Source organism: Phoca vitulina, unplaced genomic scaffold (genome assembly GCF_004348235.1).
Source record: "Phoca vitulina isolate PV1807 unplaced genomic scaffold, GSC_HSeal_1.0 scaffold13, whole genome shotgun sequence".
NCBI lineage: Eukaryota > Metazoa > Chordata > Mammalia > Carnivora > Phocidae > Phoca > Phoca vitulina.
The window spans coordinates 39,277,216-39,304,995 of record NW_022589716.1 but is presented as its reverse complement, the minus strand read 5'-3'; the positions used below and the strand labels follow the sequence as shown (position 1 = coordinate 39,304,995).

Here is a 27,780-nt window from a genome sequence, read left to right as displayed (position 1 = left end):
GGAGGGCTAAACTATACATCATATTTTTGTAACCCACTTTTGTCATTTAATATATATTATGGGCATTTTTCAAGGTTATTATTATTATACAACATATAAACTGCATGAGAGTTGCATGGATGTACCAGGACACTTAAGCAATCCCCTATTGCTGGATTATGTTGTGTCCAGGTTTTCACTTTTATAAACAATGTTGTGATAAATATCTCTGCACATACATTTTTTGTGTATGCCTTATTCCATCTCATTTTGCTAATTATTTTTTCACCTAGGTGTGGCTTATCCTCCCAGCACACTGGGGATTGAGAGTGAGGATCCTACTGTATACATATTTTCATCTCGCCTCCTCCTTTCCTCTAACACACACATAGTAGGCAACCAGTAAATGCTTGTGGGTGTGTACAACAGAATGTCCTCCTCGCCCTCCCTGCTTGTACAGATCCTGCGAGTCCTGCCCCAGCTCTCCTCCTTCATGAGTTCCCTCCTTCTTCTGGTCATCCGACTTGCTATATCATTCACTGCTTGGACCATATCCTGTCATTCTTTAGAGCTTTCAAAGTGGTGTGATGTATATTGTATCAGTCCACGCTACAAGCGTGGGGACTTAAAACAACACTCATGAATTCTCTCAAGGTTCTAGAAGCCACACATTCTGAAGTCAGAATTCTGTTTCACTTGGCCAAAATTAAAATGTTGGGAGAGCCCCAGATACTCCTTCCAGAGACTCTAGGGGAGAACCATGCCTTGCCTCTTCCTGCTTCTGGTGGCTGCTGGGATTCCCTGGCTCATGGCTGCATAATTTCAATCTCTGCCTCTGTGGTCACATTGCCTCTTCCTCTTCTGTCTGTGCCAATCGCCTACTTTCTCTCCCCAAAAGGACGCTTGTGATTGCAGTTAGGGTCCACCTGGATAATCCAGGATCATCTCCTTATCTTGAGATCCTTAATCACCTCTGCACAGTCCTCTTCAGCTTTTTAGGGTAACATTCACAGTTTTCAGGGATTAGGAGCTGAATATCTTTTGGGGGTCATTATTCAGCCTACCACATACATCACTTCATTTGACTGGTTAATTGATTCTTGTCAAAGTCTTTGTGAGGAACCAGCTTGGTGGCAGGCACTGGCGCTGTGCTAGCTTCCTTGCATCACAACAGGACTTGTGTATGAAGAACTGTAGTCAGAATAGCTGAGCACTGGCCAAGCAGCTGGGAGACCCAGATTCTGGTACCACATTGGGTGAGGCTCTCCGTTCTTTGACTCCTCTGTGAATTAAGGGGTTGGACCAACCGCCATTTTCTTTCTTTTTTTTCTTCTTAAAGATTTTATTTATTTATTTGACAGAGAGAGACAGCGAGAGAGGGAACACAAGCAGGGGGAGTGGGAGAGGGAGAAGCAGACTCCCCGCCCAGCAGGGAGCCCAAATGGGGGCTCGATCCCAGGACCCTGGGATCATGACCTGAGCCGAAGGCAGACGGTTAACGACTGAGCCACCCAGGTGCCCCCCAACTGCCATTTTCTGAAGTGAGGACAGAACACCACTCTTGGTATATATGGAGGATGATTTTGGGTGGTTCACAGGGACAAAACTAAATAGCAATGACTCACAGAAAGAAACAGTTGTTTTCTTTTTAATTCTCCTTCAACCCTTCTGATGACCTTAAGGAGAAAAGTCTCCATTAGGTGCTAGCATGCCTTCGACACTTCTTTGAATACTTGCCAAACTCCTTTTATCAAAAAGAAAGCAGGTCTCAGGTAACAGAAGCTAGGTAGAATTTAATAACATTATTTTGTGTCCATTGTATTTATTTTTACAGGTACCTCCCATTAATGATGAGTGATTCAGGTTTTTCTATTGATGACAGTACTATAAAGTATCCCATGTAGAAAGCAAGGTGATTTAAAGAAATATGTTGAATAAACACAAGATGGTTGGTTTATAGAGAGGACACATTGTGAAGATGGCCTTAACATTTGGGAAACACTCGATGTTTCCAGGCTGGCCCCCAGCTCTCTGACTTCTACTTTAGTTCTAGAAGCAGGGTAGGATTGAAAACAAAAAGAAGCATCCTCAGTCAGAGGACGCAGCTGGAAATTCAGCATTAATGAATCCTGATTTCTTCCCATTTAAATGCATCTGATCCTTCAGGGACCATTGGGCAGCAAACCGTGAATATTAATCTCGTGTTGAAATTGATCACGGCCCACTTTAACTCAGAGCTTCTGGTAGGAGGAGGTGTGGCCTTATTCTGACCATTCTTTGCATTTTGCTGAACATCTGGAAGGCGGGGAGGCAACTTCTGTCTGACTTCTTCATGAGAGGGAATGGCTATTATTTAGACACGGCACAGATGCTGTGGGGAAGCCTCTCTCCCACCTACTCTCCTGTCCGGTTTCTGGTTTAGCAATCCAGGTAAAGGTGGTCAGGAGGCTTTGGAGCTGGGTCTCTGCCTTTGGACCACAGTGGGAAGTGGGAATCTCCTATTTCCCATCTCTTCAGCCATGGATGTGTATCTAATGCTAATTCCCTAGTGTGTTTGGGGCCATACTGTTTCCTCTTACTTAGAAGAAGATTTTACTGGTTGACAGCATTATCATCACCATTATTAAATAACTGTTAGTTTTTCAAAACACTAGCCCATATACTGTGCTTCATTTTTGGGGGAGGGAGTGGTAGTGAGAGGAGGAGGGGGGAAATGCCAATCATTTCACCCAGCTTTTGTGTTCCCGTCACCCTCCAAGAATGCTGGAAGCAGATGTAATTTGCTTCAAGGAAGCCTCAGGAGTTGATGTGCTTTGATTATCTGTGCTAAGCCTGGCTTTCGCTGCTCTAGGAATAGTAGATGGCTGAAGACAGAGTGTAAGAATTTGGCTGACTTGGTATATAGTACGTATGGCAAGTGCTCAGGAGACATCCCTGGTAAGTGGTATAGATTTGGAACCCAAAGACTCCTTAATGTCTAAGTGAAATTGGGCATGTCAGTTTACTTCTCTGTGCCTTAGTATCCTCCTCTGCAAAATCAGGTAATAGTAGTAGTTACTCCCAAGGCTGTAGCATAATATTCGCTGCTTTGCCTGAATAAGGAGACAATTCGTGGGAAGCACTCAGCACAATAACTATCTACTGTTATTCCCTCCATTTTGCAGATGGTAAAGTCAAGGCCCAGAGAGGTTACTGACTTGCTGAAAGTCACACAGCTAGCAAGCTTCAAGGCCAGTCTCTGAACTTAGCAAGTCTGATCCCAGATCCGGCTCTTGGCATTGCATCACCCAGCTCACAACTGATTTAGGACTGAAGTGGTGAAAAGATATGAGAAACAGTTCTATTATTGGGATGATTTGCTGTGCTTGGTGGGGAGAAGAGCTAGACTGGGGCAGTGCCTGGCAGGGCCAGGCCAGCCCAACTTTGAATCCTGTGATTCAGGCAGGTCCTTTCCCTTCTCTTGGGCCTCAGTTCCCTCACTGATGGTCTGATACCCAGCCCCTCCCTGAGCCTTCGGTGGTCAGAAGCCATGATGGATGTGAATGGGCTTGGTCAAGGTTAATACAGGACTGTCTTTGGTAGGGGTCCCTGGCCCAAAGAGGGAGACAAAGCAAAGTGCTGGGAACTGGTTTGAGTCAACAGAGAGGGCGGACTGAGGAGCTTGCTCCCCATCACCCACCCAGTCGGCTCCACCCGCAGCGCAGGGGGGGAGGGTGGCACGCGTATGGGGGCCTTCCATCGTGGTTGCCGGGAGACAGCGCATGGTGGCTGGGACTGGCCGAGCAGCTGGTGCTCTCCAGCGTGGCGCGGCGCAGAGCCCAGGTGCCCTTGGCGGGGGGGGGGTTGGGGGGCTCGGGGCACCTACGACAAGCCACCTCTTCACAAATGGGAGGCTGGGAGAAGGGTGGGGGTGCGGAGCCCGCACCGGGCCAACGGAGCCTTTTTGTGCAGGGCCCAGGCTTTTGGAGAGGACAGAAGGTGGAGGGAACCCAGCGCTGAGTGGCCCCAGGGATGGTGCCCAGGGATGATACAGCCTTCTTGGCGGAGTTGTGTTTGGAAGGTGTGAGATGGGCTGGGGGAGCACCTAGCCTAGTGCCCAGCATGCCCCGTGCTCTGTCTACGCAGCTGCAGCAGCAGTGATGGCGCATTCCTGCCACTTATGGCTTATCTGCTGTGCACCAGGCATCACGCCAGGTACTTTATATGCACACCATCTCTCTTTTGACAAACCCGAGAGGAAGGTAGTATTATTCCCCGTTTTATAGATGAGAAAACAGACTCAGGGAGCTGAAGTGATGTCTGCAAAGTGGAGGAAACCAGGTTTGTGCCCAGGCTGGCTGTCCCCAAAGCCTGTGAGCCTGTGTCGCCCCTCTGTGGAGGCTGTTGGCCCAGGGTCTCCTAGGTGCCTGGCATATCGCACACATTTCTAGTCTGATCCTTGCAGTACCCCTGCAGAGTGAGCATAGTTACCTGCCTTTCGCAGATGGGAAGACAGTTCAGAGAAAATGGCTTGCTTGCCCAGGACCTCCCAGTGCGTGTCTGGCAGAGACAATTTTCCAACTTGTGACAGCGGCTGGAGTCCAGGCTCTGTGGGTCTCTCCGCTCCCTCTGCCACACCACCTCCCTCCCCTAAGGCTGGAGTTGGATGGCAGTGGACTCTTTCGGGATGCTGGCTGTTGGGCTGGCCACAGAAAGCAATAATAGTAAATGATGGTCATAGCTAATGAGAGCTTTTATTAAACCTCTCATCCAGTGCTACCCACTAGAACTTGCGGCAGTGCTGGGAAATATTTTAATATTTTGCTCTGTCCCGTACAGTAGCTACTAGCCACATGTGCTTTTGAAGTGTGGCAAGTGCAACTGAGAAGTGAATTTTTTATTTCAATCAAATTTAAATAGCCACATATTGCTAGTGGCCACTGTGTTAGACAGGGCAGTGCTAAAATAGAGCACTGAACTAAGAGCTTTCTCGAATGATCACTTATTCTTACAGCAACAATGCGAGATAGATTTTTACCATCCCCAATTTACAGAGGAAACTGAGTTGCAGGGAAATGAAACAGACGTGCCCATGTTTACTCAGCTTATTGTGTGGCAGGGCCGGGATTTGAATCCCCTGGGCAGGTAAACCCAGAGCCTTTTACATTGTGCTACCAAGTCAATGTTTCCATCCTTGAGGTCGAGGTCAGGATGCACTGGGTTGGATACAGTGACCGCCAGGACCAGTGAGAATGGCACCAGGATGACAGATGGGGTGTGGGACGGAGACAGGAGGTGGAGCGGGACATGATCCTGAAAGCGGAGGCATTGGATCCCCCAGCGAGGGCGCCTTGACCCGGAGACCGGGTCTTGATCTTGGTTCCCGTCTGCCCCTTACTCTGGATTTGAGCCCTGACTCTGCCAATTTCTGGGTGAGCCTGGGGCAAATCCCCCCCACTCCTTGAGTCTCAATTGCTTCATCTCTGAGACAGGAATAATAGTAGCAGCAGCCTCATTGGACGCGGTGATAATGGACGGGACTGCGTGTGCACAGACGTGAGGAGAAGGCACTGTCCGCGCAACATGCCATACGGTCCGTCCTCCTTGTTAGCTCCAGAAACCACCAGCGAGGGTACACCAGCCTCCTCTGTGGAGCGGGGCACATGGGCCCGCTCGATCTTGATTTTCAGGATGAATGTTCTGCAAAAGTGGGGCCTCACCACCCAGGAGGTGTCAGAACAGTTGCCATGTTCTCAGGACAGGGCCCAAGGATTAGAATTGGGTGGGGCCTGGCAAGCTGCATTTAAAGTTGCTCTTGAGGTCGCACTCTGACCCCTCTTTCTAACCCATCTGCAGGCCGGGGGCAGAGGCCTCAGAGGACAAGTTGTGGGCATTCCTAACCGGTCAGACTTGCTAACCAGTGCTGCAGCCTTTGTATCAAGTTTCTGGCTTTGTCTGCCTTTCTTTTCTCTCTCCCTCTCTTTTATTATGGAAGTTCCAAACATTACCAAAGTAGAGAGAGTAGTAGAATGAGCCTCTTCCTCATATCCATCACCACAACTAAACTTCAACAATCAACTCAAGGCCAATCTTGTGTTACCTATAAGCCTGCCACTCCCCAGCCCCGCCCCCAAGGTTATTTTGAAGCAAATCCCAACATGCCTGTTTTTTAAATAGTCCCTGTGACCCCCTCGTAGACTTCTGGGAGATACCAATTGGTACAGTTTCAGAGGGGGGCAGTTTAGCAGTCTCAAAACAGTCATGCAAACGCCTTTTGCTCCTGCACTTCCACGTGAAGAATCCGTCATACAAATGATATACCTGCACAAGTGCACAATGAAGCCTGCATATGGTTATTCATTCCAGTATCGTTGGTGATAGTGAAGGATTACAAACAACCTAAGGGTCCAGAAAAGGGAACTGGCTAAAATTTTTTAAATTTTACAGTGGAATTCTATAGTACTGTGAAAAGGAACGAGGAAGTTCTTTATAAAGTGATATGGACTGATCTTTCCAATGTATTCTTATTTTCTTTTTAAGTTTTTATTATTCATTTATTTGAGAGAGAAAGAGAGAGCATGAGCAGGGGGAGGGGCAGAGGGAGAGGGAGAAGCAGATTCTGTGGCCCAAGGCGGGGCGGGGGGTGAGGGGGGTGGGGAGGGGGCGAGGATCCCATGACCCCAGGATCATGACCTGAGCTGAAGGCAGACACTTAAGTGACTGAGCCACCCAGGCATCCCTTCCCAATGTATTCTTAAAAGACAAAAGTAAGGTACCGAACGCTGTGAATGATATGCTGTCATGTGTGTAAAAATGGGGGAAATAATGTATTTGAAATACACCATTATTTCTAGAAGGATACACATGAACCTGGTAAGTTGGTTACCTTATTCGAGGCGGACTAGGTGGCTGGTGGACAGGGGTGGGAGAGAGATTTTTCTCTTTATATCCTGTCTACCTTTTGAATTTTGTACTAAGTCTTTGAATTCCTATATTTCTTATCTAAAAGTAGAACTTCTTTTTTTTTTTTTTCAGTAAACCTAAAACTGCTCTTAAATATAGTCTATTAGTTAACAAAAAAGTATGTCTCCAAATGAGTTGAAAACTTATTTGGCTTGCACAAAATATTTATAATTCCCCCAAATTGGAAACTATCAAGATGTTTTTCAGGAGATGAATGGATAAATAAACTGTGAATATTATTCCATACAATGGAGTATTATCCAGTGATAAAAAGAAATGAGCTATGAAGCCATAAAAAGACATAGAGGAACTTTAGTTAAATTTTTTTATTGTTATGTTAATCCCCATACATTACATCATTAGTTTTAGATATAGTGTTCCATGATTCATTGTTTGTGCATAACACCCAGTGCTCCATGCAGAACGTGCCCTCCTCAATACCCATCACCAGGCTAACCCATCCTCCCAACCCCCTCCCCTCTAGAACCCTCAGTTTGTTTTTCAGAGTCCATCGTCTCTCATGGTTCTTCTCCCCCTCCGATTTCCCCCCCTTCATTCTTCCCCTCCTGCTACATTCTTCTTCTTCTTTTTTTCTTTCTTAACATATATTGCATTATTTGTTTCAGAGGTACAGATCTGAGATTCAACAGTCCTGCACAATTCACAGCGCTTACCAGAACACATACCCTCCCCAGTGTCCATCACCCAGTCACCCCATCCCTCCCACCCCACCCCCCACTCCAGCAACCCTCAGTTTGTTTCCTGAGATTAAGAATTCCTCATATCAGTGAGGTCATATGATACATGTCTTTCTCTGTTTGACTTATTTCGCTCAGCATAATACCCTCCAGTTCCATCCACGTCGTTGCAAATGGCAAGATCTCATTCCTTTTGATGGCTGCATAATATTCCATTGTATATATATACCACATCTTCTTTATCCATTCATCTGTTGATGGACATCTTGGCTCTTTCCACAGTTTGGCTATTGTGGACATTGCTGCTATAAACATCGGGGTGCACGTAGCCTTTCGGGTCCCTACTTTTGTATCTTTGGGGTAAATACCCAGTAGTGCAATTGCTGGATCATATGGTAGCTCTATTTTCAACTTTTTGAGGAACCTCCATACTGTTTTCCAGAGTGGCTGGACATGGAGGAACTTTAAATGCTTATTGCTAAGTAAAAGAAGCCAGCTTAAAAAGCATACATAATGTATGATTCCAACTATATGACTTTCTGGAAAAGGCAAAATTAGAGAGATAGTAAAAAGCTGAGTAGTTTTCAGGAGGTGTAGAGAGGAGGGAGGAAGGGATGAATAGGTAGAACATGGGGGATTTTTAGGGCAGTGAAGATATTCTATACGATACCATAATGATAGCCACATGACATTATGCATTTGTCCAAACACGCCAAGAGTGAGTCCCAACCTAAACTCTGGACTTAAGTAAATAGTAGCATATTAGCTTTGTCCATCAGTTGTAATAGATGTAACACACCAATCAATGCAAGAGGTTGATAATAGGAGAAACTGTGCCTGGGAGTGAGAGAGAGTATGTGGGAACTCTTTGTACTTTCTGGTTAATTTTTCCATAAACCTAAAGCTTCTCTAAAAAACAATCTATTAATTTTTTAAAAATAGAATTTCTAATTACCTTGAGCCTGAAGAAGACCTGCTGCCTCTGCTTGTGGGGTTGTAGTTGTGAATGGGGTGGGGAGCGTGGGGAAACTTGTTCACCCTAAGGCTGGTGGCCCTGAGTGTTGCCATGGGCGGTGGCTTTGGCCCAGCCACAGTGGTCTTCCGTGAGACTATTGCAGGAGAAGCAGCAAGAGCTTTATGGGGAATGGATAGGCAGGCTGTAGATTCTTGGGCTTCGAATGTCAGAGGAGTTTGGCTTTGATCCTATAAGCAATAGGGAGCTATGGAGAATTTTATCAGGAGAGTGCCATGGAGAGCTATGCTTCAGGAGTCCAGGTGTCAGAATTAGTTTTGCCCCTTCTTTGGGCCTCATGCCTCTAACTGTAAAACCAGGAGGCTGCACTAGGTAATTGGAGAGGTCATCTTCAGTTCCAAGGTTCTGACAGCAAAGAGCTTTTCCTGACTCTCCAAACCCCTTTTCCTCCCTGCCCCACGGGCTTTTAATTTTTCTGCTGCTCCGTGCTGTACTGTGGCTCGAACCGCCCCCTGGGGGAAATGTCTGCTGAATGGAGTCTGAGCCTTGGGAGCAATTCTGTTTTATTTTATTTTTGTCGCTCCTTTGAAATCTTCAAGGAGAAAACCCAAATCTGTGCCAGCTCCAAGGAGGAGCAACTTGGAAGGGAGTTAGAAATGACGAGATGGGTAATCAAATCCTTTCAGGGTTCCAGAGCACGGGCAAGCTGCAGTCGGAGATCTGGCCAGGACCGTTTCCTGCTAGAAGGATTTGACTCTGAGCTGGCCAAGTTGCAGGAAGGTTCTATGCACGACCCAGCCTGGAGGCTCCAGCTGGTGGTATGAATTGGGGGAGATTCTCTGCTCCTTCCAAATCTTCTCCTCTCATCATAGTGTGATTTATGAGCTTTTCCTCTAAAATATGAGAACACTGGCTCCTGATTATGCCCTGTAAAGCAGGAAAGCAGTGGCTGCAGCATTTCTGATTAATAATTCTCTTTAGACCACCATCTTGTCACGAAAAGGATACAAGAGGTTGAATACAGATGGATTAAAGTCTTTTAAAAAAAATAATATGTTCTCAGTCTAGTTAGGTATCTGGAGGGTGGTTGCTGCCATCTGAGGGATCTGGGCTTGATTCCTAGATTAATTGCAACACACCAGCTGTTATGAACAGAGGCTGCTTACCTTTGAGCCTCTACCTCCTCATCTCTGGGGGGAGAGTGGGGAATGCTAGTAGCACCTGCCTTATGGGGGATAGATGACGTGAGATAAATATGCAAAGAAGTCAGCACTGGGCCTGCAACAAATGATGGACTCCATAAATGCTAGTGATTACTCTTAAGATTATTTTGAGTCCCAAATAGTAGATGGTCTGAAAGTAATTTGAAAAATATTTGGAAAGCATTTTTATAACTGTGTATTGATATGGTAGGGCTTGCCCTTTGGGGAATGATGGCCTCTCAATCCAATTCAACACGTAGGCCATGTCATAGGCATACCTCTGTAGCTTGTTACAGTTCAGGGAACAAAATGTGACCTTGGACAAGTTCCTGATTGTAGTTTACACAGAGCTGTGCTTTCTTCCTCTGTAAAAATGGATAATAATGTCATGTTGTAAATGTGTGTGTGCGTGTGTGTGTGTGTGTGTGTGTGTACGGTGTGGTGTATGGTGTATGGTATGTGTGTGGTGTGCTGTGTGTGGGGTGTGGTGTATGGTGTGTGTCTGTTGTGTGGGGTGTGTGTGTGGTGTTTGTGTGTATGTTTGGGTCGAGTGAGACTCCCATAATCACAAAACTTAATATCCTTGGGTAAAAGCACTTGGTAAAAATAAATAGTAATTTGCTGTACAGATATTGATTTCCTGATGATCTATTATGTGCGGGGAAAATCCACCTTCAGAGCTTAAATTTCATTTGAGGAGCTAAGGTGGATATGACACACGTTCATGAAAGAATTGAAACAATGGCAGGAGGCAGTCAGAGACAAACTGAAGTACCATGGGAGTTCACAGTAGGGCTGGGAGGGTCAAGCAGTCCAGGACTCCCTGGGAGGAACAGTACTTGACGTGGGCTCTAAAGCAGGTTTTAAACTTTTTTGCTTGCCTACCCTCTAAGTGAACTCAGGGGGAAAAAAACTCTCTTGCCTCATACATTTTAACTTGACATCTGAAATGTTTCATTATAAGTAGTTACAGAGGATATCATTTCTACCATGTTGTAAATATTGATCTTGTAGAATAAAATTACACTACTCTCTTAAATGTATCAAATTGAAATAACAGAGCAATTTTTTATTTTGCCTTTTTATTGCATTCTACTCTTATCTAGAGTAGAATGCAGAGATCTCCAGTATGCAACTCAATTTTTTTTCAAAGATCCTATTTATTTATTTGTCAGAGAGAGAGAGAGAGAGAGCGGGCACAAGCAGGGGGAGCGGCAGGCAGAGGGAGAAGCGGGCTCCCCACTGAGCAAGGAGCCCAATGTGGGACTCGATCCCAGGACCCTGGGATCATGACCTGAGCCGAAGGAAGCCGCTTAACCGACTGAGCCACGCAGGCACCCCACTCTATCATACTTCTTTTGATCTAAAACATGTATGTAAACTGAAATAGACATTGAAAACTTTTCCTTTGCCCATAGAACTCTAAGTATCTTTCGTTTGGATTGATTTATCATTACAGTGATCACATACACAGTTCATCAAAATAATATGGGTATTTTATACATCTGATAAATAATTACTAAACATAAAAGTAAGATAGTGTGGGAAATGCTTCTCATAATGAGATGGATGGGGATAGTTGACGGCAGTGCTTCTCATACTTTAAGGTACATAGGACCATCTGGGGATCTTGCTAAAATGCAGATTCTGAATCAGAAATTCTGGGTTGGGGTCTGAGATTCTGCTTTTCTAATGAGCCCACTGGTGATGCTGATGCTGCTGGTCCACAGACCACACTTTGAGTAGCAAGGGTTCAGGATCCCAAAGGAAGATTTGTTAACACCAGCATTCTAAATTGTCCATTTTTTTTTGGCACCCAGATATTTTGACATTTAAGGGCACTAGGCCATAGTCAGATTCTGGATGAAGAAGTTGGTCTTTCTTCTGCAAAGCAGGAGAAGGACCAATGTGAAGAGGGAAGTGGGGAAGGAGAGCAGTCATGCCATCTAGACTGAGACACATTCTCAGGCAGAGCAGGGAAGAGTGGAAATGGAAACAGGATCTTCAGCTGAATCCCTTGTACTTTTCCTGTCTGTGTACCCCTGCGGAAGGCTTTATGTACCCCAGGGTAGGGCTGCCCCCTGTGAAGACCGCTTCTCTGAAGGATGCTAAGATGGTGTTGGCCATCATTTCCGACAGGGTACCTATTTATGCAGGTGGGATTGGACATGTCAAGGACTGGTTTGAACAGTTTCGAGAGTCTACTGGGGGTAAATCCCGACAAGTAAAGTTTGTGGCTGGGCGGCGGATGGCCTTGGATTCCATGCTAAGGAGTTGGGCTTAATACTCAGGCAGAAGGGGGCTGTGGGGTGTTTTGAGCAGGGAGCTGGTGTGAGCAGAGTGCTTTGGGGAGACCCATGTGTTGAGCAGCTTGTGGGATGGTGGGGAAGGAGTTAAAGCAGAGGGCCCGCAGCACACTATGGGCTTGAAGATGAGGTTGGCTGTCATTATTGGGATTTGCCTGTGATTTTTATCTCCACCTCCCCAGTTTTTGAACTTTCGCCCTGGTTGCACAGACCTGGTTTGCTGTCCGTATTTCCTGAAGTGTGGGTGACAGTCCTCTAGGGGTACTTGAGATGTTTATGCCTGGAACTCAAGCTGACTTAACGCGGAACACAGACGTGGCCTTAAGTAACACTGAAATCCATGAGCCCCTGGCATCCCCTTCTCAGCCGCTCTCAGCCCTGACTGCATCTGGAGAAAGTCTTTAGCGCCCCGCCCCCTCCCATTTTCCTTTTGTTGACAGAGAGCGGGCAGCCTGGGCTCAGGGCCTCTGGTAAGCAGTAGTCTCTAGATAGACTTTTACAAACTTTTTGTTTTTGTTGAATTCATTTTCTGTGTCGCAGGATGGCACGTGGTCGTGGTTTTCCCCTCCCTGCAGTGACACAAAGCCGTTCGTTTCAAATACGTTCATTTCAGTAGGAAAAGCGAGCCAATTGACTAGATCATATGGAAGAAATAATAATGCTGGCGGCATGTGGATATGACAAAAGCCATGGTGGTGACACGCCATGACTCAAGTTGGGGAAACATTGGATGAGACCATGTGACAGAAGCCAGCCCGTGCCAGATCTCCGTGCCAATGCCGGAGAGGCTCTGGGGGACCAGGGTGGCGGTGGGGAGGGGGGCTGCAGGAATCGCAGTGCCTGCGCCCAGGGGCCCTGGGTCAGCCGGGTGGGTCCCACCGCGGTGCCCACCACAGCCTAACGCCCGCTGCCCCTTGCCTCTGCCCGCAGAGATCCGCACGCAGCTGGTGGAGCAGTTCAAATGCCTGGAGCAGCAGTCCGAGTCCCGCCTGCAGCTGCTCCAGGACCTCCAGGAGTTCTTCCGCCGGAAAGCTGAGATTGAGCTCGAGTACTCCCGCAGCCTGGAGAAGCTGGCCGAGCGGTTCTCCTCCAAGATCCGCAGTTCCCGCGAGCACCAGTTCAAGTGAGGAGGGGACCGGGGCTGGGGCCAAGGGGAGGCAGCAAAGCAGAAAGGAGGTGAAGACTCACTGGAGGCCGACCGGTGTGCTTTTAAGGCCCTGGGAGTGCAGGTTATGGACCCCTGTGCCTGGCTTCTTCCTCCTCCGAAAGTGAGGATAGAGATAGTTCTCACGCATAAGGATGCTGCAGAGAATGAATGAGAAAAGTACTTGTGGCAGACAGGAAATGCTCAGTAAATTGTCCTTGCTGTTGCTGTTATCCTACCAAGACCCAGGCATTGCGTTAGTCTTCATTTGGGCTAAGGTGACCTCCCCCCTCCTTTCAGGACATCCGGACACTTTTATGGGGGGGGCAGCCAGTCCACTTCCCAATTCCCTCAGCACAGGGATCTCAGAATCTCTTCTCCATGGAGCTGATGCTCAATACATCTTCCTTACACCCCTGGAGGATCGGTGCTGGGGGCTCTTTCTCTGCCTTGTTTATTTATAATACACAAACTCCCCGGGTCCTGATTTCTCACACTCCATACTCTGGGTTTGTGGGCTCGGATCCCCTCAGGCATTGACGTGGGCTGCCTCTGAGTCTTCCAGCAACAAAACCTCTTTGCCCTGAACCCACTGGGGCCAGCCTCCTAAGTGCAGGTAGGAGGTAGCAACCTCACCGGGACAGCGCTCACCGGGCAGGGCGCCACTCTGCGGCTGTTCCTCCCTCTGCCATGCTCCCAGGACCTTCTCCTCCACCTGTCGTCTCTCCAGCCAGTAGCCCTCAACCACAGGGAATCAGCAACTTGCTCCAACCCTCTGACCCACTCCTCCTTCCTCTGGGTCTGATCCTGTTTTTCTCTCTACATTTAAAAAAATTGTGGTAAAACACACCTAATATAAAATCTACCGTCTTAACCATTTTTAAGTGTATAGTTATGTAGCGTGAAGGATACTCACACTGTTGTGCAACCATCACTATAATACACCCCCACAGTGCTTTTCATCTGGCGAATAGGCAACTCCATTCGCGTGAAACACTAACTCCCCATTCCCTCCCCCTCGAATCCCTGGCAACCACCATTTGACTTGCTGTATCTATGAATCTCACTACTGTAGGGACCTCAGAGAAGTGAAATCATACAGTAGTTGCCCTTTTGTGTCTGGCTTATTTCACTTAGTATAATGTCCTCTAGCTTTCTCCAAGCGGTAGCCTGTGCCCTTTTTAAGGCTGAGTAATATTCCATTGGATGTATGCAGCACATTGTGTTTATCTGTTCACCTGTCAGTGGACCCTAGCTTGCTTCCACCTTCCTCCCTATATTTTTTTGCCTTCTGCTCTGGCCGGGGAGCGCTCTTCCTTTAAATTCTTGTAAACAACTCCCCTCGTCTGAGCCACAGCATTTGAATACTCACTTTTGTGGAAATTGCTTTATTAAAGAGCAAAAGTTCATTACCTCTTCGTAAATACCACACTTGGTTTTCTACCCAATCTCATTTATTCAAACTTAGCCTGCAGGAGGAAGCTTCTATTGATAACGTCCTCCCAGGCACTGTCTAGGCCCTTCCACACATATAATCTCATTTTTCTGATAGATTTTTTTTTTTTTTGAGAAAAGTTTTTTTTTTCTTTCCAAATGATGGAAGTAAAATGCTCATTGTATATAATTTAGAAAATACAGAAAAATAGGAGGGAAAAAGTCACTCACGCAGTCCTGCCCCTCAGAAGCAAACGCTGCTCACATTTTGGTGCCTTCTCCAGCCTATCTTTTTGTCATAACAGCAGCAATGACAGTTTACTGAGGGCAGTAGCTGAGCACTTGGGGCCGGGTGGGGGTTACTGCCCTACCTTAAAGCTGAGGACAGTGAAGCTCTGAGAAAGCAGCTTGTCCAGACATGTCTATGGACCAGTCATTGCAAGGAGACAGATTTGAACTGTCATTCTCATTCTGCCTCGTTGGCCTGAGAGAAGAAAGGGCCGGGTGCAGCCTGAGAACGCTCCCCTAAAACCAGAGATACAGACACACGCACGGAAACCCTTGTCTCGGGCTGAGCCGTCACTGGAGCCATCCAGGGCTGTGTGGTCAGGTTGTGGCCTCAGCTCCTGCCCGTCTCTTCCCTTCGCATTTTCAGTGTGAACATGAAATGGGGGAGCATGGGCGGGGGGGTCCCCTGTTCCCTCGCATCGCCTGTAATGAGCTCGGCCAGCCCCTCACGGGTTCATTAACCGGAGGCCACCAGACGGAACAGGAGCTCCAGCTGGTAGTCGGGCCAAGCAGGCTGCGTGAGACGCTATGAAAGTCTAATTAGGGCGTGGGCCCAGGCCAGTGCAGCTGGTATAGGCCCTCTGCACCATGCTAATGTGGCTTTTGGAAGCAGGAGTCTCTAAGGGATGCCTGGACTTGCCCTTTGACCCCAGGGCCAACCAGTGCTGACCCCTGGCTGCCTCTTTGGAGCTCAGTGAACAGGATCTGTGCTGGGCTCTGGGTCCTTCGTCCTGCTGTCCAGAGAAGGCTTGTCTTGCTATCTTACAGTTACTCATTCATTCTCTCTGGCAGGTAGCCTCTCAGGGCCTCGAGGGCAGGGCCCAGATCTGGTTATTTTATTCCCACTGCAGTGGGCCCAGTGCCAGACAGAGATGGGGTATTTGTGGATGAGCAGGAGCAAGGAAGGGAGGAAACGTACTTGGTCTGTAAAACCTACTCTGGCTGAGAGATTTTGTTTAGAGAGGGAATTGAGTTGCCCAACATAGCCCAGCAAGTGAGTGGCCGAGCTGGGATGGCAACTGTCTTAGTTCACTCAGCTGCTGTAACCAAGTACCATAGACCAGGTGGCTTGTCAACCGATTTCTCACCATGCTAGAAGCTGGAAGTCCATCAGAGCAATCATTTGATAGTTTCTTTCTTTTCTTTTTTTCATGTTTGGTTGTTCCTCTATCTCTCCCGCTAGATGGGAGATCCCACCATGGCAGGAACCACCTGTCTTGTTTCCTACGATAAATCAGGGCCTGGCACTTCGTAGGTACTCAGTAAATACTGGCTAAATAAGCAAATCAACAAATACAGAATATTATGGGCACACAGAGGAACCACTGGGTCAGACTCAGGCCTTAAACACTGAGGCCTGAAGAGCAAGCAGGTTGCAGAGTTCAAAGGACATGGCCAGAGGGACTGGGTGCCTGCCCTGACTGTACCAACTGTGGGCATGCCCCCTCAAGAGGAGGGACAGTATCTGAGAGCAGGGACTGTGTCCTGTTAATCTAGGTGTTTCAGCACACAGCACAGCCCAGGAAAATAAGAGGTCCTCAGTGTGTGTAATATGTGATGGTAGAAAAGAAATAGATGGTGATGGTATCGTTCTCCAAATGTTCGACCTGCCCCAGGTAAACCCTCAGAGCCACCACCTGAACCTTTCTTTGAATCATGTGCCACAGGGAGCTCAGCCCCAGTGAGCCTAGCCCTAACAGGGTGCCAGCATGGCTGGGGTCTGGTGAGAGCTCTCTCAGCGTGCAGACCGCTGATTCTCATTGTGTCTTCACGTGGTAGAGAGCAGAGAGAGCAGGCGAGCTCTCCCCTGACTCTTCTAAGGGCACTAATCCCATTCATGAGGGCTCTGCTCAAATCCTAATTACCTACCAAAGGCCCCGCCACCTGATACTGCCACACTGGGCGTAGGGTTTCAACATACGACTTTTAAGGGGACCCAGATGTTCAGTCCATAACAAGAACTCAGGTCTCTTGATTCTAAGTTCAGTGCTCCTCCATTTGCTCTTTATCTGCTCGGGCAATCAAAAAAATATATATAGCTGCCCAAGGAGGTGCTATGATGGAAATAAATATAATGCAGAATATTCTGGTTATTTATTCTGTGTAACAGCAATACTTAGTACTAAAACGCAGTACCTCATGGTTTAGTGGGTCAGGAATTTGGACAGGCCTCAGTCGCGTGATTTTTCCACTTTATGGGGCTTTGACTGGGATCACCGAGTGATCTCCAGCTGGTGGCTGGTCTGGGCTGGAGTCCAAGGTGGCTTCACCCATGTGCCGGGAGCTTTGGTGGGGACGGCTGCAAGGCTGGGCCCAGCTGGGCTGTCTCCTTCCCTGTGTGGTGTCGGCCTCTGTACCTAGCATTTCAGCTGGGTGTCTGACACTGTGGCTCAGGACCCCAAGAGAGCCGTGGGGAAGCCCCAGTCTGCAAGGCGAGGTCTGGAACTGGCCCAGCACTGCCTCTCAGCCCAAGCTCCACTTCAAGGAGATAGGAAAGAAAACCCTTCTCCCATCAAAGGACTTGCAGCCCTCTTTGATCCTCCACACTGAGCCAGAACAGCAGTCAGGGAAGGCACCTGGAGGCAGTGGCTTTTAAGCAGAGACCTGAGGGATGAGAAAGGGCAGCCCTGGGGGCAACAGGAGGGGAGGAGAGGCCAGTGGGGCTGGAACCGGTGGTAAGGGAGTGTGGGAAGCCACTGAGGCACTGTAAGTAGGGGGGCGCATGACCCCATTTCTGTTTTTGAAAGCTGACCCTGGGTTGGAGGGGGCACGAGTGGAGCAGGTGGGTGGGATTATTGCTGTGCAGGCGGTGGTGATGATTGCCAGGGGCATGGCAGAGCAGACCAGGAGGGGTGGGCAGTGCTGGGCAGTCTTTCAGAGGCAGGACTGAGGAAAAGAGGAATCAAGGATGTTTTCCCTTTCGGACTTAACAGAAGGTCTTGAGAAGAGTGAGGCAGATGCTGCCATCTTGTGCTGAAATCGCCTGTGTTCTATTCTGTCCCCCTTTTGACAAGCACTGGGAGATGAGCTCAGAGATGGCAGAGCGGGTGGCTCTTGACCTGGGTTCCTGAACACCCAGCACCAGGTTTGGCATATGGTTGGCACGTACTAACTGTTTGTTGAATGAACGAATGAAGATCAAGTGGTAATTGGAATTGCCCTGGGGTGGGGCTGGTGGGAGGCAAAGGAGGGGGACATCTGTCTTCTGGCTGCCTTAGGAGCTTGGTGGAGCCATTTGGGCAAAGGATCACCCACTCCTTGTGCCTGGCGCCCGGCACAGTGTTGCTGAGAGGACAGATGTGGGCTTCACAGTGCTGTCCCTGACCGGGAACCGGGACCGCAGATGCTAGAGCACCCCTTTAACAAAGTGCGGTCCTGACCAGCAGCATCATGTGGAGACTTGTCAGAAATGCAAAATCTGGCGCCTCACTGCAGACCTGCTGAATGAGAAACTCCAGGGGTAGGGCCCAGCAATCTGTATTTTAACAAGCCCTCCAGGGGATTCTAAGGGTTATTTATGTGTAAGAGCACCCATTGTGATGATTTTCCAGATGATAAATTATTTACAACTTACTTTTAGGCCACGCTGGCCTTCTAGAACCCTCTACTTCCCCGGAGTCAAATCCATAATCCAGTGCTCTTTCCCAGGCAGCCCTAGCCTGAGGTTGGCTTGTCCTCTTCAAGACCTGGAACTGGGGGCCCTTCTTGAGCAGGAGTGTGGTGGGGGGAGGGGCAGCACACCAGGGCCCTTAAAACCTGCCTCTCAGTGTAGGTGAATGTCGTCCGAACAAGTTGCATAGTTCTAGGAAGCCAGAGGTTTGCTGGAACTAACACTTTCTCTTCCTCCAGAGGAGGGTTTTCTAAGACACCAATACACTGAGACTTCTAGATGGGGGTGGGGCGAGGTGGAGATGAATGCAGTTAGGAGCAATTACCCACTCTATACCTCCTCTTTGAGATTCCCAACACACATTAGGGTATGGAAGGCTCTGAGAAGTTGTGCAATAAATAAGCCTGGTGACTTCTTTCTGAAAGCTATTTGACCACAGAATTCTTTCTCCCTCTAATATTGATTAACATTTCACCAAACTAGCACTCCTTGGGACCCAGTTTGAAAAGCCCTGTCCTAGCCCAGTTCCAGATTTCCATCTAGAATATGAGCCCCACATGCAAATAGCGCTCTGTGTGTGAGGTGATGTCCTCTTCTATTCTGATGCCTTTAGTTTGTGTTATCTCTTACCTTCCAGGGGATATACCTGAGAACAATGCTTCCTCTAGCAGGTTAAGTGTTGGTTGCTGTTATTTGGATAGCTGTGGGGAAAAAAAGCAACAGGGAATGGTTTGCATTAATTTTACCTACTAGACTGTGAGCCTTCTCAAGGCGCATCGAGTCATCTTTTCAGTCCTCTGTGACCAGACAGTGCCTAAAACATGGCAGGTGTTCAAAAAACATTAGAAGAGCGAGTGAGTGAACGGGTGAATGAATGAATGAATTGGATTCTGCCAAGGACTATGATGGAATACAAAGAAAACAAGACATTGTTCCTGCCTTCAAGGGGCTTATGGAGTAAGTGAGGGAACCAGCCCCACACATGTGAGTGGTGATTGAGGAGCTAAGCAACAACATAAAAGATGTCTGGAGGTAACTGAGTAGATCCAAATGAGTGGTTTAGACAGATCTCAGGTAATCCCTGAGGGAAGAGCCTTGTGAACAGGACTTCTGAGAGTAAGCTTTTGCTGTGTGGCAAGAATAGCAGAAGGCATTCCAGGTGCATGAAGACGGAATGGGCACAGGTGTCAAGGCAGGAATGCCCATGAACTAGGAAGAGCTGCCCCCCCTTCCCAGATTTCAGTAGCCTCATTGTCCTGTCATTGAAGCTAAATACATGAAAGGGTCCTACGTAATGGCCATTCACTGCTTTCATTTTTGTGCTTCTTATGAGGCTTTTCAAATAAACACGTTGGGTGATCAGGAACATAAAAGCCTTTGTCAGATCATGTGTAAGCATTTTGGTTTTCGAAAATACAGTCGATGTTGTCAATATCTGAAGGCCCTCACTGGCCACTGAATCACTCACCCACCCATATGATAGATGAGACAGTGAAGCCTCAGAGAGGTAGAGTGACAAGCCCAAGAACACACAGCCGATTAGCAGCAGAGTCAGGATCCGAACTTCTCCAACTCCCAGTATGATGACCTTAGATTCCTTGGGAGGCAAAAAATAGATAAATGAAGAAACCCGTCCCTGGCTAAGAGCTTTGTCCATTGCCTGGAGAAGGTTTCTGCAAGCGGAGAAGTGGATGAGGGAGAGGGCTGGACTGGCCTTGAATGCCAGCTGATGGGGTCAAACTTTATCCTCTGCATCATGGGCCCATTCGCTCCTCGGATGGACCACAAGAAAGATGGCTGAGTGGTCATGTAAACTCTCCTTGGGCTCCTGATCCACTTGGGGAAGCAGTCTATTATGAGTTGAATTGTGTCCTCCCCAAATTCACAGGCTGAAATCCTAACCCCCCAAATCTTAGAAAGCAACCTTATTTGGAAAGAGAGCATCAAGTTAACGTAAGCGTAAGGGTGGGTCCTAATCCAGCATGACTGGTGTCCTTATGGAAAGGGGAGATTTGGACACACACACGCACAGGGTAAGCATCATGTGAACTCAAAGGCAGAGGTTGGATGATATGGCTACAAGCTAAGCAACACCAAAGATTGCCAGCAAACCACCAGAATCTAGAGGAGAGGCATGTGAGGGTCTCCCTCACAGCCCCCAGAAGGAACCAACCTGCTGACACCTTGATCTCAGACTTGTAGCCTCTAGAACTGTGAGACAACACGTCTGCTGTTTACGTCCCCAGCGTGGTCCTTCGTTACGGCAGTAGCCAGCCCAGATGCTCGCCCTGTTCATCAAGGCCCCAGCTCGTGCTCCCTCTTCAGCCTTGTCTCCACCCTCGGTTGCCTCCTCTCTGCCTTCTGGCTGCACATACCTTCCCTCAGTTTTCCACGGTATGCATGCACACAGAGCCTTCACACTTACCGTAGGGAATGCTCTCCCTTATCCCTGGGTTATGCCAAAACCTGCCCGTCCTTCTGTTTCCAGCTTATCCTTCTGGATACTTTTCATCTCTTCAGCCAACCGTGTGCCCAGGCCTGCCTGGCACCAGAGGAACAGTGGTGAACATAACGGATGGAAGCTTGAGAGGAGTCAAAGACCAGAAACAGAAAGTAAATGAACAAGACAGATCTCAGGAGTGGTAGTGCAGTAATGACAATAAAGTAGGGTTTTGTGCTAGAGACCAGGGAGCCACTGAGGGTCAGGGAAGGCCTCATGCAGGAGAAACATCTCAACTGAAGTCTCAGTGACAGGAAGGACCCGCATGGTCAGCTGACACCCACTTCTACCTTCCTGGGGTGAGGTAACCCCTGTTATAGACCCTTGAGGTACCATGCATTTCTCCTTCAGAGCCCCCACCACTGATGCAATTTTCTATTTATTTATGTGATTATTTGATTATCACCTGAGGCCCCCACTGGGCTGTACACTCCACGAAGCAGGAAGCGTGACTCATTTTGCTTACCATTGCCTGGCACAAGAGACAGCCCTCAGTTCATATTTGTGGAATTACTGAATCATGCTCCAAGCAAGGGCGATGAATTCCAAATCCTGCTTGGGGCAGCTTAGGTAGCAAGAAGTTACCCATACCTTTTGGGCCCTGGAACTAATTGAGGGAGCTCTGTTCAGGGGCAGCTTTGCTGGCAGCCTGCTGAGTAAGACCCAAGAACGTGCTGGAGGAGAGCAGGAAGCCAGAGGCAGGCATTTGGCATCTTGGGGATGGTGTCAGCTGCATGAGCTTGCCTCTCTCCCAGAGGAACCATAGTCCCGGGGCAGTGGGTTTGGATTCATCTGCAGTGTGGGGCTTTGCAAGGCCTGGAAATAGGTTCTGTTTGCTAAGCGGAATTTTCCGGCCCCCAGCCGAGAAGCTGGAGAAGGTGGCTTGTTGCTAATTTCATTTCCCTAGCTTCCCCAGCTTGGCAAGGTCTCGCTCCTCTAGCTGCAGGCTCTTGGAGCTTCATACCCAGCTCCCCTAGCCAAAGAAAGAAAGCTGTGACTCACCAGAAATTTTCATTGCTGTTTTCTGGCCAAAAAAAAGAAAATAGATATATATGTGAAAGTTCTCACATCAAGCCTTAGCTCAGCAGCTTCTGCCTGCTGCATAGACACTGGGATGCAAGATGGGAAAAGCAGAAAGGCTGCTCAAGATGTGCCTTAAAGGAGAGAGAGCCCGCCAGGTTCACTGTGACAGCTTCCAAAAGTGTGGTCACAACAGGCAGAAATTGCTGCTGGCATGGAGAGCTGGGTCTCAGGTCAAAGGGGTCCTGTTCTCAAAAGGGACAAGTAACCTCCTAAGAAAGGAAGGTCAGTGCCCAGCTCTGCCCTGTGTGGTTTGGGTGCTTCTTCGTGCGGTCCCGGTACAATCCAGATGGCCAGTGGGATGGTGATTGATGCGCTGGCCAGAGCCCTCGACCCCCTGCACCTGTCCTCTCCCCCACTTTGCTTCCCGGGCTCCAGCCACATTGGCCTTTATTCAGTTCCTTAAATGCACCAAACTCCCCTGCCCTGACATGAGCTTTTGCCCATTCTGTTCCCTCTGCCTGGGCCCCTCTCCTCTGAGCCCCATCCCCTTTACCTAGCTACCCCCCCAACACTTTTCCTTTAGAGCCCAGCCTAAAGACCCCTTCCTCAGGGATTACTTCAGGGACCCCCAGGCCAGGTTCCCTTGTTATGGGCTCTCATGGCACCCTGCTATGTCCTCTCTAGCACTTTCTGGAGTTGGAACTTGACACACATTTGCAGGATTCCTTGAGGGGTGTCTGTCTCCCCCACTAAACTGTAAACTCCATGGAGGCAGGAACTGTGTCTATTGTCCTCAAAATTATGTGCCTAGCGTCTAGTCCATATGAAATATTCAATAAAAATGTATTGAATGGATGAATGGCTGAATGAATGACCATGGAGCTGTTTTCTGATGTTTAATCCCAAGGCTCATGGTACAGTTTAAGTAGCCAAGCCACAGGGGTTAAGTGACCTGCATAAAGTCACATAGGCAGTGTGGTGGACACCGGTGAACACCCCCGCTCAAGTCCAGGCATCTTTCTGTTTTGCCATGCTGGGTCCCATTTGTGGCTATTGCCTCTTCTTTCTGATACTGTGAGAGCCTGGTACCATTGTGGCCAAGACCACAAGTGGCAGCTTTCCACGGAGTGGTCAGCTCTGCCCCTGACCCTGGCTATGGACAGCCCTGTTCACCCCAGCCTTTCAGTCTACAAATGAGCTGCCACACCAAGGGAGCCAGGGCTGGGAGAAGGTGAGGGGAGCAGAACAAGCGGTCTCCCATGCTGGGAGGGACCAAGAGGATGGGCCCGCTGGTTGGATGGCAGGCCCGGGCAGCCTCTCTGCAGAGAAGGATGGGCTAGCCCATTATCCCCATCCTCGGTAACCAAGGGAAGGGAGGAGCCCAGCCCTGCCCCATCCTTCCAGCTGCAGCCTGGCCAGGCCTCCCAAGGATTTGCCCCTTCTGCCACATGGTCATGCACATTTGTAAAGAGTTCTGTGTCATTCGGTGGTTTCAAATACCATCCGAGTGCTTGCTGCTAGCTTCCCCATTTGTTTCTCTAGCCCAGATATCACCATCTGGGTGTTCCAGAAGCCCTTTAGACTTGTCATGTTCAAACAGAGTTCCTCTCCTTTCCTCCCTACTTCACCACTGCCCTCCTCCCCCTCAGCTTAGCAGATGCCACTTCTGCTCTCCCAGGTACCCAACCCAGGAAACTTGGGATTCATCATGGATGTCTCTTCCTCCCTGCTCACCCCCATCCCAAACCTCATCCAGTCAATCTCCAGGCCCAGTCTTCTCACTACCTAGGTATTTCTTGAGTCCCTCAACTTCTCTCTTGGCCCCTTTGAGCCTGTCCTCCGCAGAGTAGTCAAAGCGAGAATCTGCAAATTAAATTTTACCCTTTCATTCCCTGATCTAGACTCTTCAATGGCTCCCCACCGACTTGAGAACAAAGCTCAAACTCTCTAATGGGACCTTGGCTATGTGTCTTCTTCCTAATTCTCCAACCTCACTTGTCACTCCCACCTCCACCCCAGAATACCATGCTCGAGCCCCCCCCCCCCGACTACATTCTATTCACCCACATCTTTCCAGCCTCCCTTTTGGCCTTTGTTCACTGTATTTCTTGATCTAGAAAGCTCTGCCCTTTCAAACTCCATTGCAGCCTTTATTTCTCAGTCTAGAAAGTGCTTCCTCTGGGAAGCCATCCACCACCTCACCACCAAATGTGGGCAAGGGGGCCCTCCTCTGCTCCACAGCTCCCTCTCATCACTACATTCAGGAGGCTGTGTCATCATCTGCTCCCTTGTGTGTCCCCCTCACTCGAGTGAGTGCAAGGCATGTGGGAGCAGGGTCTTGCCTGCTGTGGTCCCTGCTGCATGCTCCATGCCTCGCTGTGCCTAGCGCGCGTGCACGCGCACACACACACACACACACACAGTGAGTGAAGCCTGAGAGAGACAAGGCCCTCATCTTTCCAGCAGCTGCTCGCTCTAGCTTGATGAGTCCTTGGTTGCTTTCAGGTAACTTTGTGCCCCTTGCCTCCGTCTCCCCCCCGCCCCCCCGCCTCTCTGCAGAATTCCCGTCTGAGACTGCTCAGATTGCCTCCTGCCCACAGCTTCTGATAAGGAAAGTGCTGTCCTTTCTGTCTTTCTCTTACCGAGCCTCTCTGACCAGGCGACCTAATTTAATGGTCCCCAAGCCATCCCAGCATTTCCGTACCCTTTCAAGATCACTTGTCTTCTTTCTCCCCACCTGAAATTCACCTTCTGGCTGTGACTTCCATAAATTTTGTACATTTAATTCCCTGATGCTGTTCAATTCTTGCATCCCAGACTGAGCTAAGCCCCTGAAGTAATTTAAGTAACAGCTCAATTATCTCATCTCCCCTTTAATCTTTCCATTTCTATCAGCACCTAGGAAGCAGTGAAAAATGGATGTGCAAAGTGTTTTCTGCCCAAACCTGCTTCTCCCTTGCAGTTCTTATCTCAGTCCGTGTCATCAGCATCTACCCTGTTGCCTGAGATCCAAAGCTTGGAATCACTATCCACTCTTCCCTCCTCCTCCTTCCTTTCTATTTCCAGGAGGTCTCCAAGATTATCTGCTCTTCTGTTGAGGTATCTCTCAAGTCCAGCCTTCTCTGGCCACACTGCCACCTACCCAGGCCCTCATCCTCTCTCTTCTCCTGGACTAAACAAGTCCCGACTGGTCCTCCCTCCAGCCCCAAGCCTATGCCCACACCCATCCATCCTCCCATCCACTTGTCCATCTATCAGTCCACTCATCCATCCACCCATCCACCCATCTATTCATTCACCTACCCACCCACCCACCCATCTACCCATCTACCCATCCATCTATCCATCCACTCACCCATCCGCCCATCCATCTACCCACTAATCCCTCCACTCACCCATCTATCCACCATCCCTACACTTACTCATCTATTTATCCATCCATCCATCCATCCATCCATCCATCCATCTATCCAACCACCCATCCTGCAATCTGCCCATCCTCAAACACGCATTGGTTAGGTCATACCTCTGCTTAAGTAACTTTGATGACTCCTCACTGCCTACAGCAGGCATTCTTAGCCCTCGCTGCACATTAGAATCTTATAGAAAATGTTTTTAAAAATACCAATACTAAGGCTCTGTGCCTAGAGATTTTGATTTAATTGGTCTTGGATGGGGCCTGGGTCTTGGTGTTTTCTTAAAGCTTCTCAGGTGATTCTAGTGTGCAACCCAGGTAGAGAACCATGTGGCTTAGAGAATAAATTCCAAGCTCATTAGCCTGGCATTCATTGCCCCCTATAATCAAACCCTTAATCTGTCTCTCCAGCCTCATACCAGTGTTCTCCTAACATATTTGAAATTCTAGCTGTACTGAGCTACTTACCTATCTTTTATCCCTCGTGCCTTCTGTCTACAATTCTATCTCTCTCCGCCCCTCTGGCTGTTTGGAAAACTCCTACCCATTCTTCAAGACCCAGCACAACTATGTACTTTTCTCATGGGTCTTTCTTCCATAATATCCACTTTGAGTCAGGCATGTTGCTGGGTGCTGGATGTGGTGCCTGGAACAGAACAATCCCTCCTCTGAAAGAACTTACAGGAGGGTGAGGAGTGGGGGTAGAAACTCCTTAAGGCAACTGTTCTCAAACCTGAGTGTGTTAGAACACCCAGAGGGCAGGTTAGAACATGGAGGCTGGGCCTATCCCTAGGGTTTCTTATTTAAATGGTCTGGGGTGGCCCTGAGAACTTGCATTTCCAACAAATTCTCAACTGATGCCAGTGTTGCTGGTCCGGGGACCACGGTTTGAGGACCCACGCCTTAGTGTGCGGTCACAGGCATGCTCTCTGCAGAGGTATCATTGAAGGTGAGACCGGGAAGAGAAGAGAAGGAGGCAATCATGAGAAGGGCTGGGGCTCATGGATTCCAGATGGAGGGAACAGCATGTGTGAGGGCCCCAGGTGGGAGGGAACCTGGCACAAAGGAAAGGGGCCTGTGTCCCTGGGATGTGGAGAGCACAGGAGGAGAGTGGTGCCTTCTCCAACTTCTCAAGCAGAACTGACGCTCTGCATGTGTCTCTATTATAGCACTTTACCACCTTCCACTGTAATCCTTCCTTCTGCCTCAGCCACTTGGGAAGGAGCCCCTCCAAGGTACATCGGTGTCACTGCCACCCATAGCCCACGTGAGACCTGACAGAGGAAATGCTGAGGAATTTGGGCGGGGTGGTTGAATTTTCATGTTCTAGCTTTTTCTCTAGGCTATAAGCAAGGAGCAATTTGTTCATTTTTTCTTTGGCAGCCTGTCCCTTCCCTTTTCTTTAGGCATTTTCCACCATAACCATCCTCTAAACCAAATTCCCTTCTCCCCAGTTCCTGCTACATAGATAGATTTTTAGCTCATTTGGTGACAGCAAGAAAATTCCTGTAAATCAGGAGCCCCCCCCCCACCTGTCCTTCCCAAGCTCAGGAATTGGGGTGGGGTGTGGGGCCTGGGGGTGCTACAGATGCCCAGAGGCTGTCAGGGTTGCACCCCCCAGCACATCCCTTTGGCTATGGGAGGATGATGTGGTTGTAGTGAGAGTCAGCAGAATTCCCTTCCTCAAAAACACTGCTAGTTGGTGGCTGAGCATGTCCGTGGTCAGCTCTAGGAGGTGGCCCACCCTGGGGGCACGAGGGGAGCAATGCAGGTCTGGGAGGGACTTTGGAGACCACCACCCTCAGGAGGTCCTGTCCTCCACATCCTGCCTATCCACCCTCTCCTTCCCACCCTGGGAAGTGGAATGAGGGCAGAATCAGGGTCAGAGGGCAGGAACACAGCATACCACCACATGTGGCAACGTGAGATTATGGGTTTGATTTTGGTTTCTAATTACCTTTCCCTCTTTCTTCCTGGAGAACAGGATGTATATACCCTTTACTGGGGATAAAAGAGGGGCCTTTGGGAAAGCATAGATAAGAGAGGGATAGTCTCTCATTTCATTTTTCAGAAACATCCCATTTCTCAAGCCTTGGGAAAGTATGCTAGGTAGATCTGTGGTTCTCAGACTTTAGTGTGAATCAGAATCCCTTAGAGGGCGTGTTAGAACCCAGACTACCACCTCTAGAGTTTCTGATTCAGCAGGTCTGGAGTGGGGCTTGAGAATCTGCATTTCTAACAAGATTCCTGGTGATGTTGCTGCTGG

General features: G+C 48.7%; 1 protein-coding gene across 8 annotated transcripts in view; it reads left to right on the top strand.

Annotated features, from left to right (window-relative positions):
- SRGAP3 (SLIT-ROBO Rho GTPase activating protein 3) overlaps nt 1-27,780 on the top strand; it is a 243,659-nt gene that overhangs the window by 106,193 nt on the left and 109,686 nt on the right. For all 8 annotated transcript variants that reach the window (XM_032411847.1, XM_032411846.1, XM_032411845.1 and 5 more), the window contains exon 2: nt 13,031-13,223. In XM_032411847.1, the coding sequence (XP_032267738.1) occupies nt 13,031-13,223 (193 nt within the window). The remainder of the gene's footprint in view (nt 1-13,030; nt 13,224-27,780) is intronic.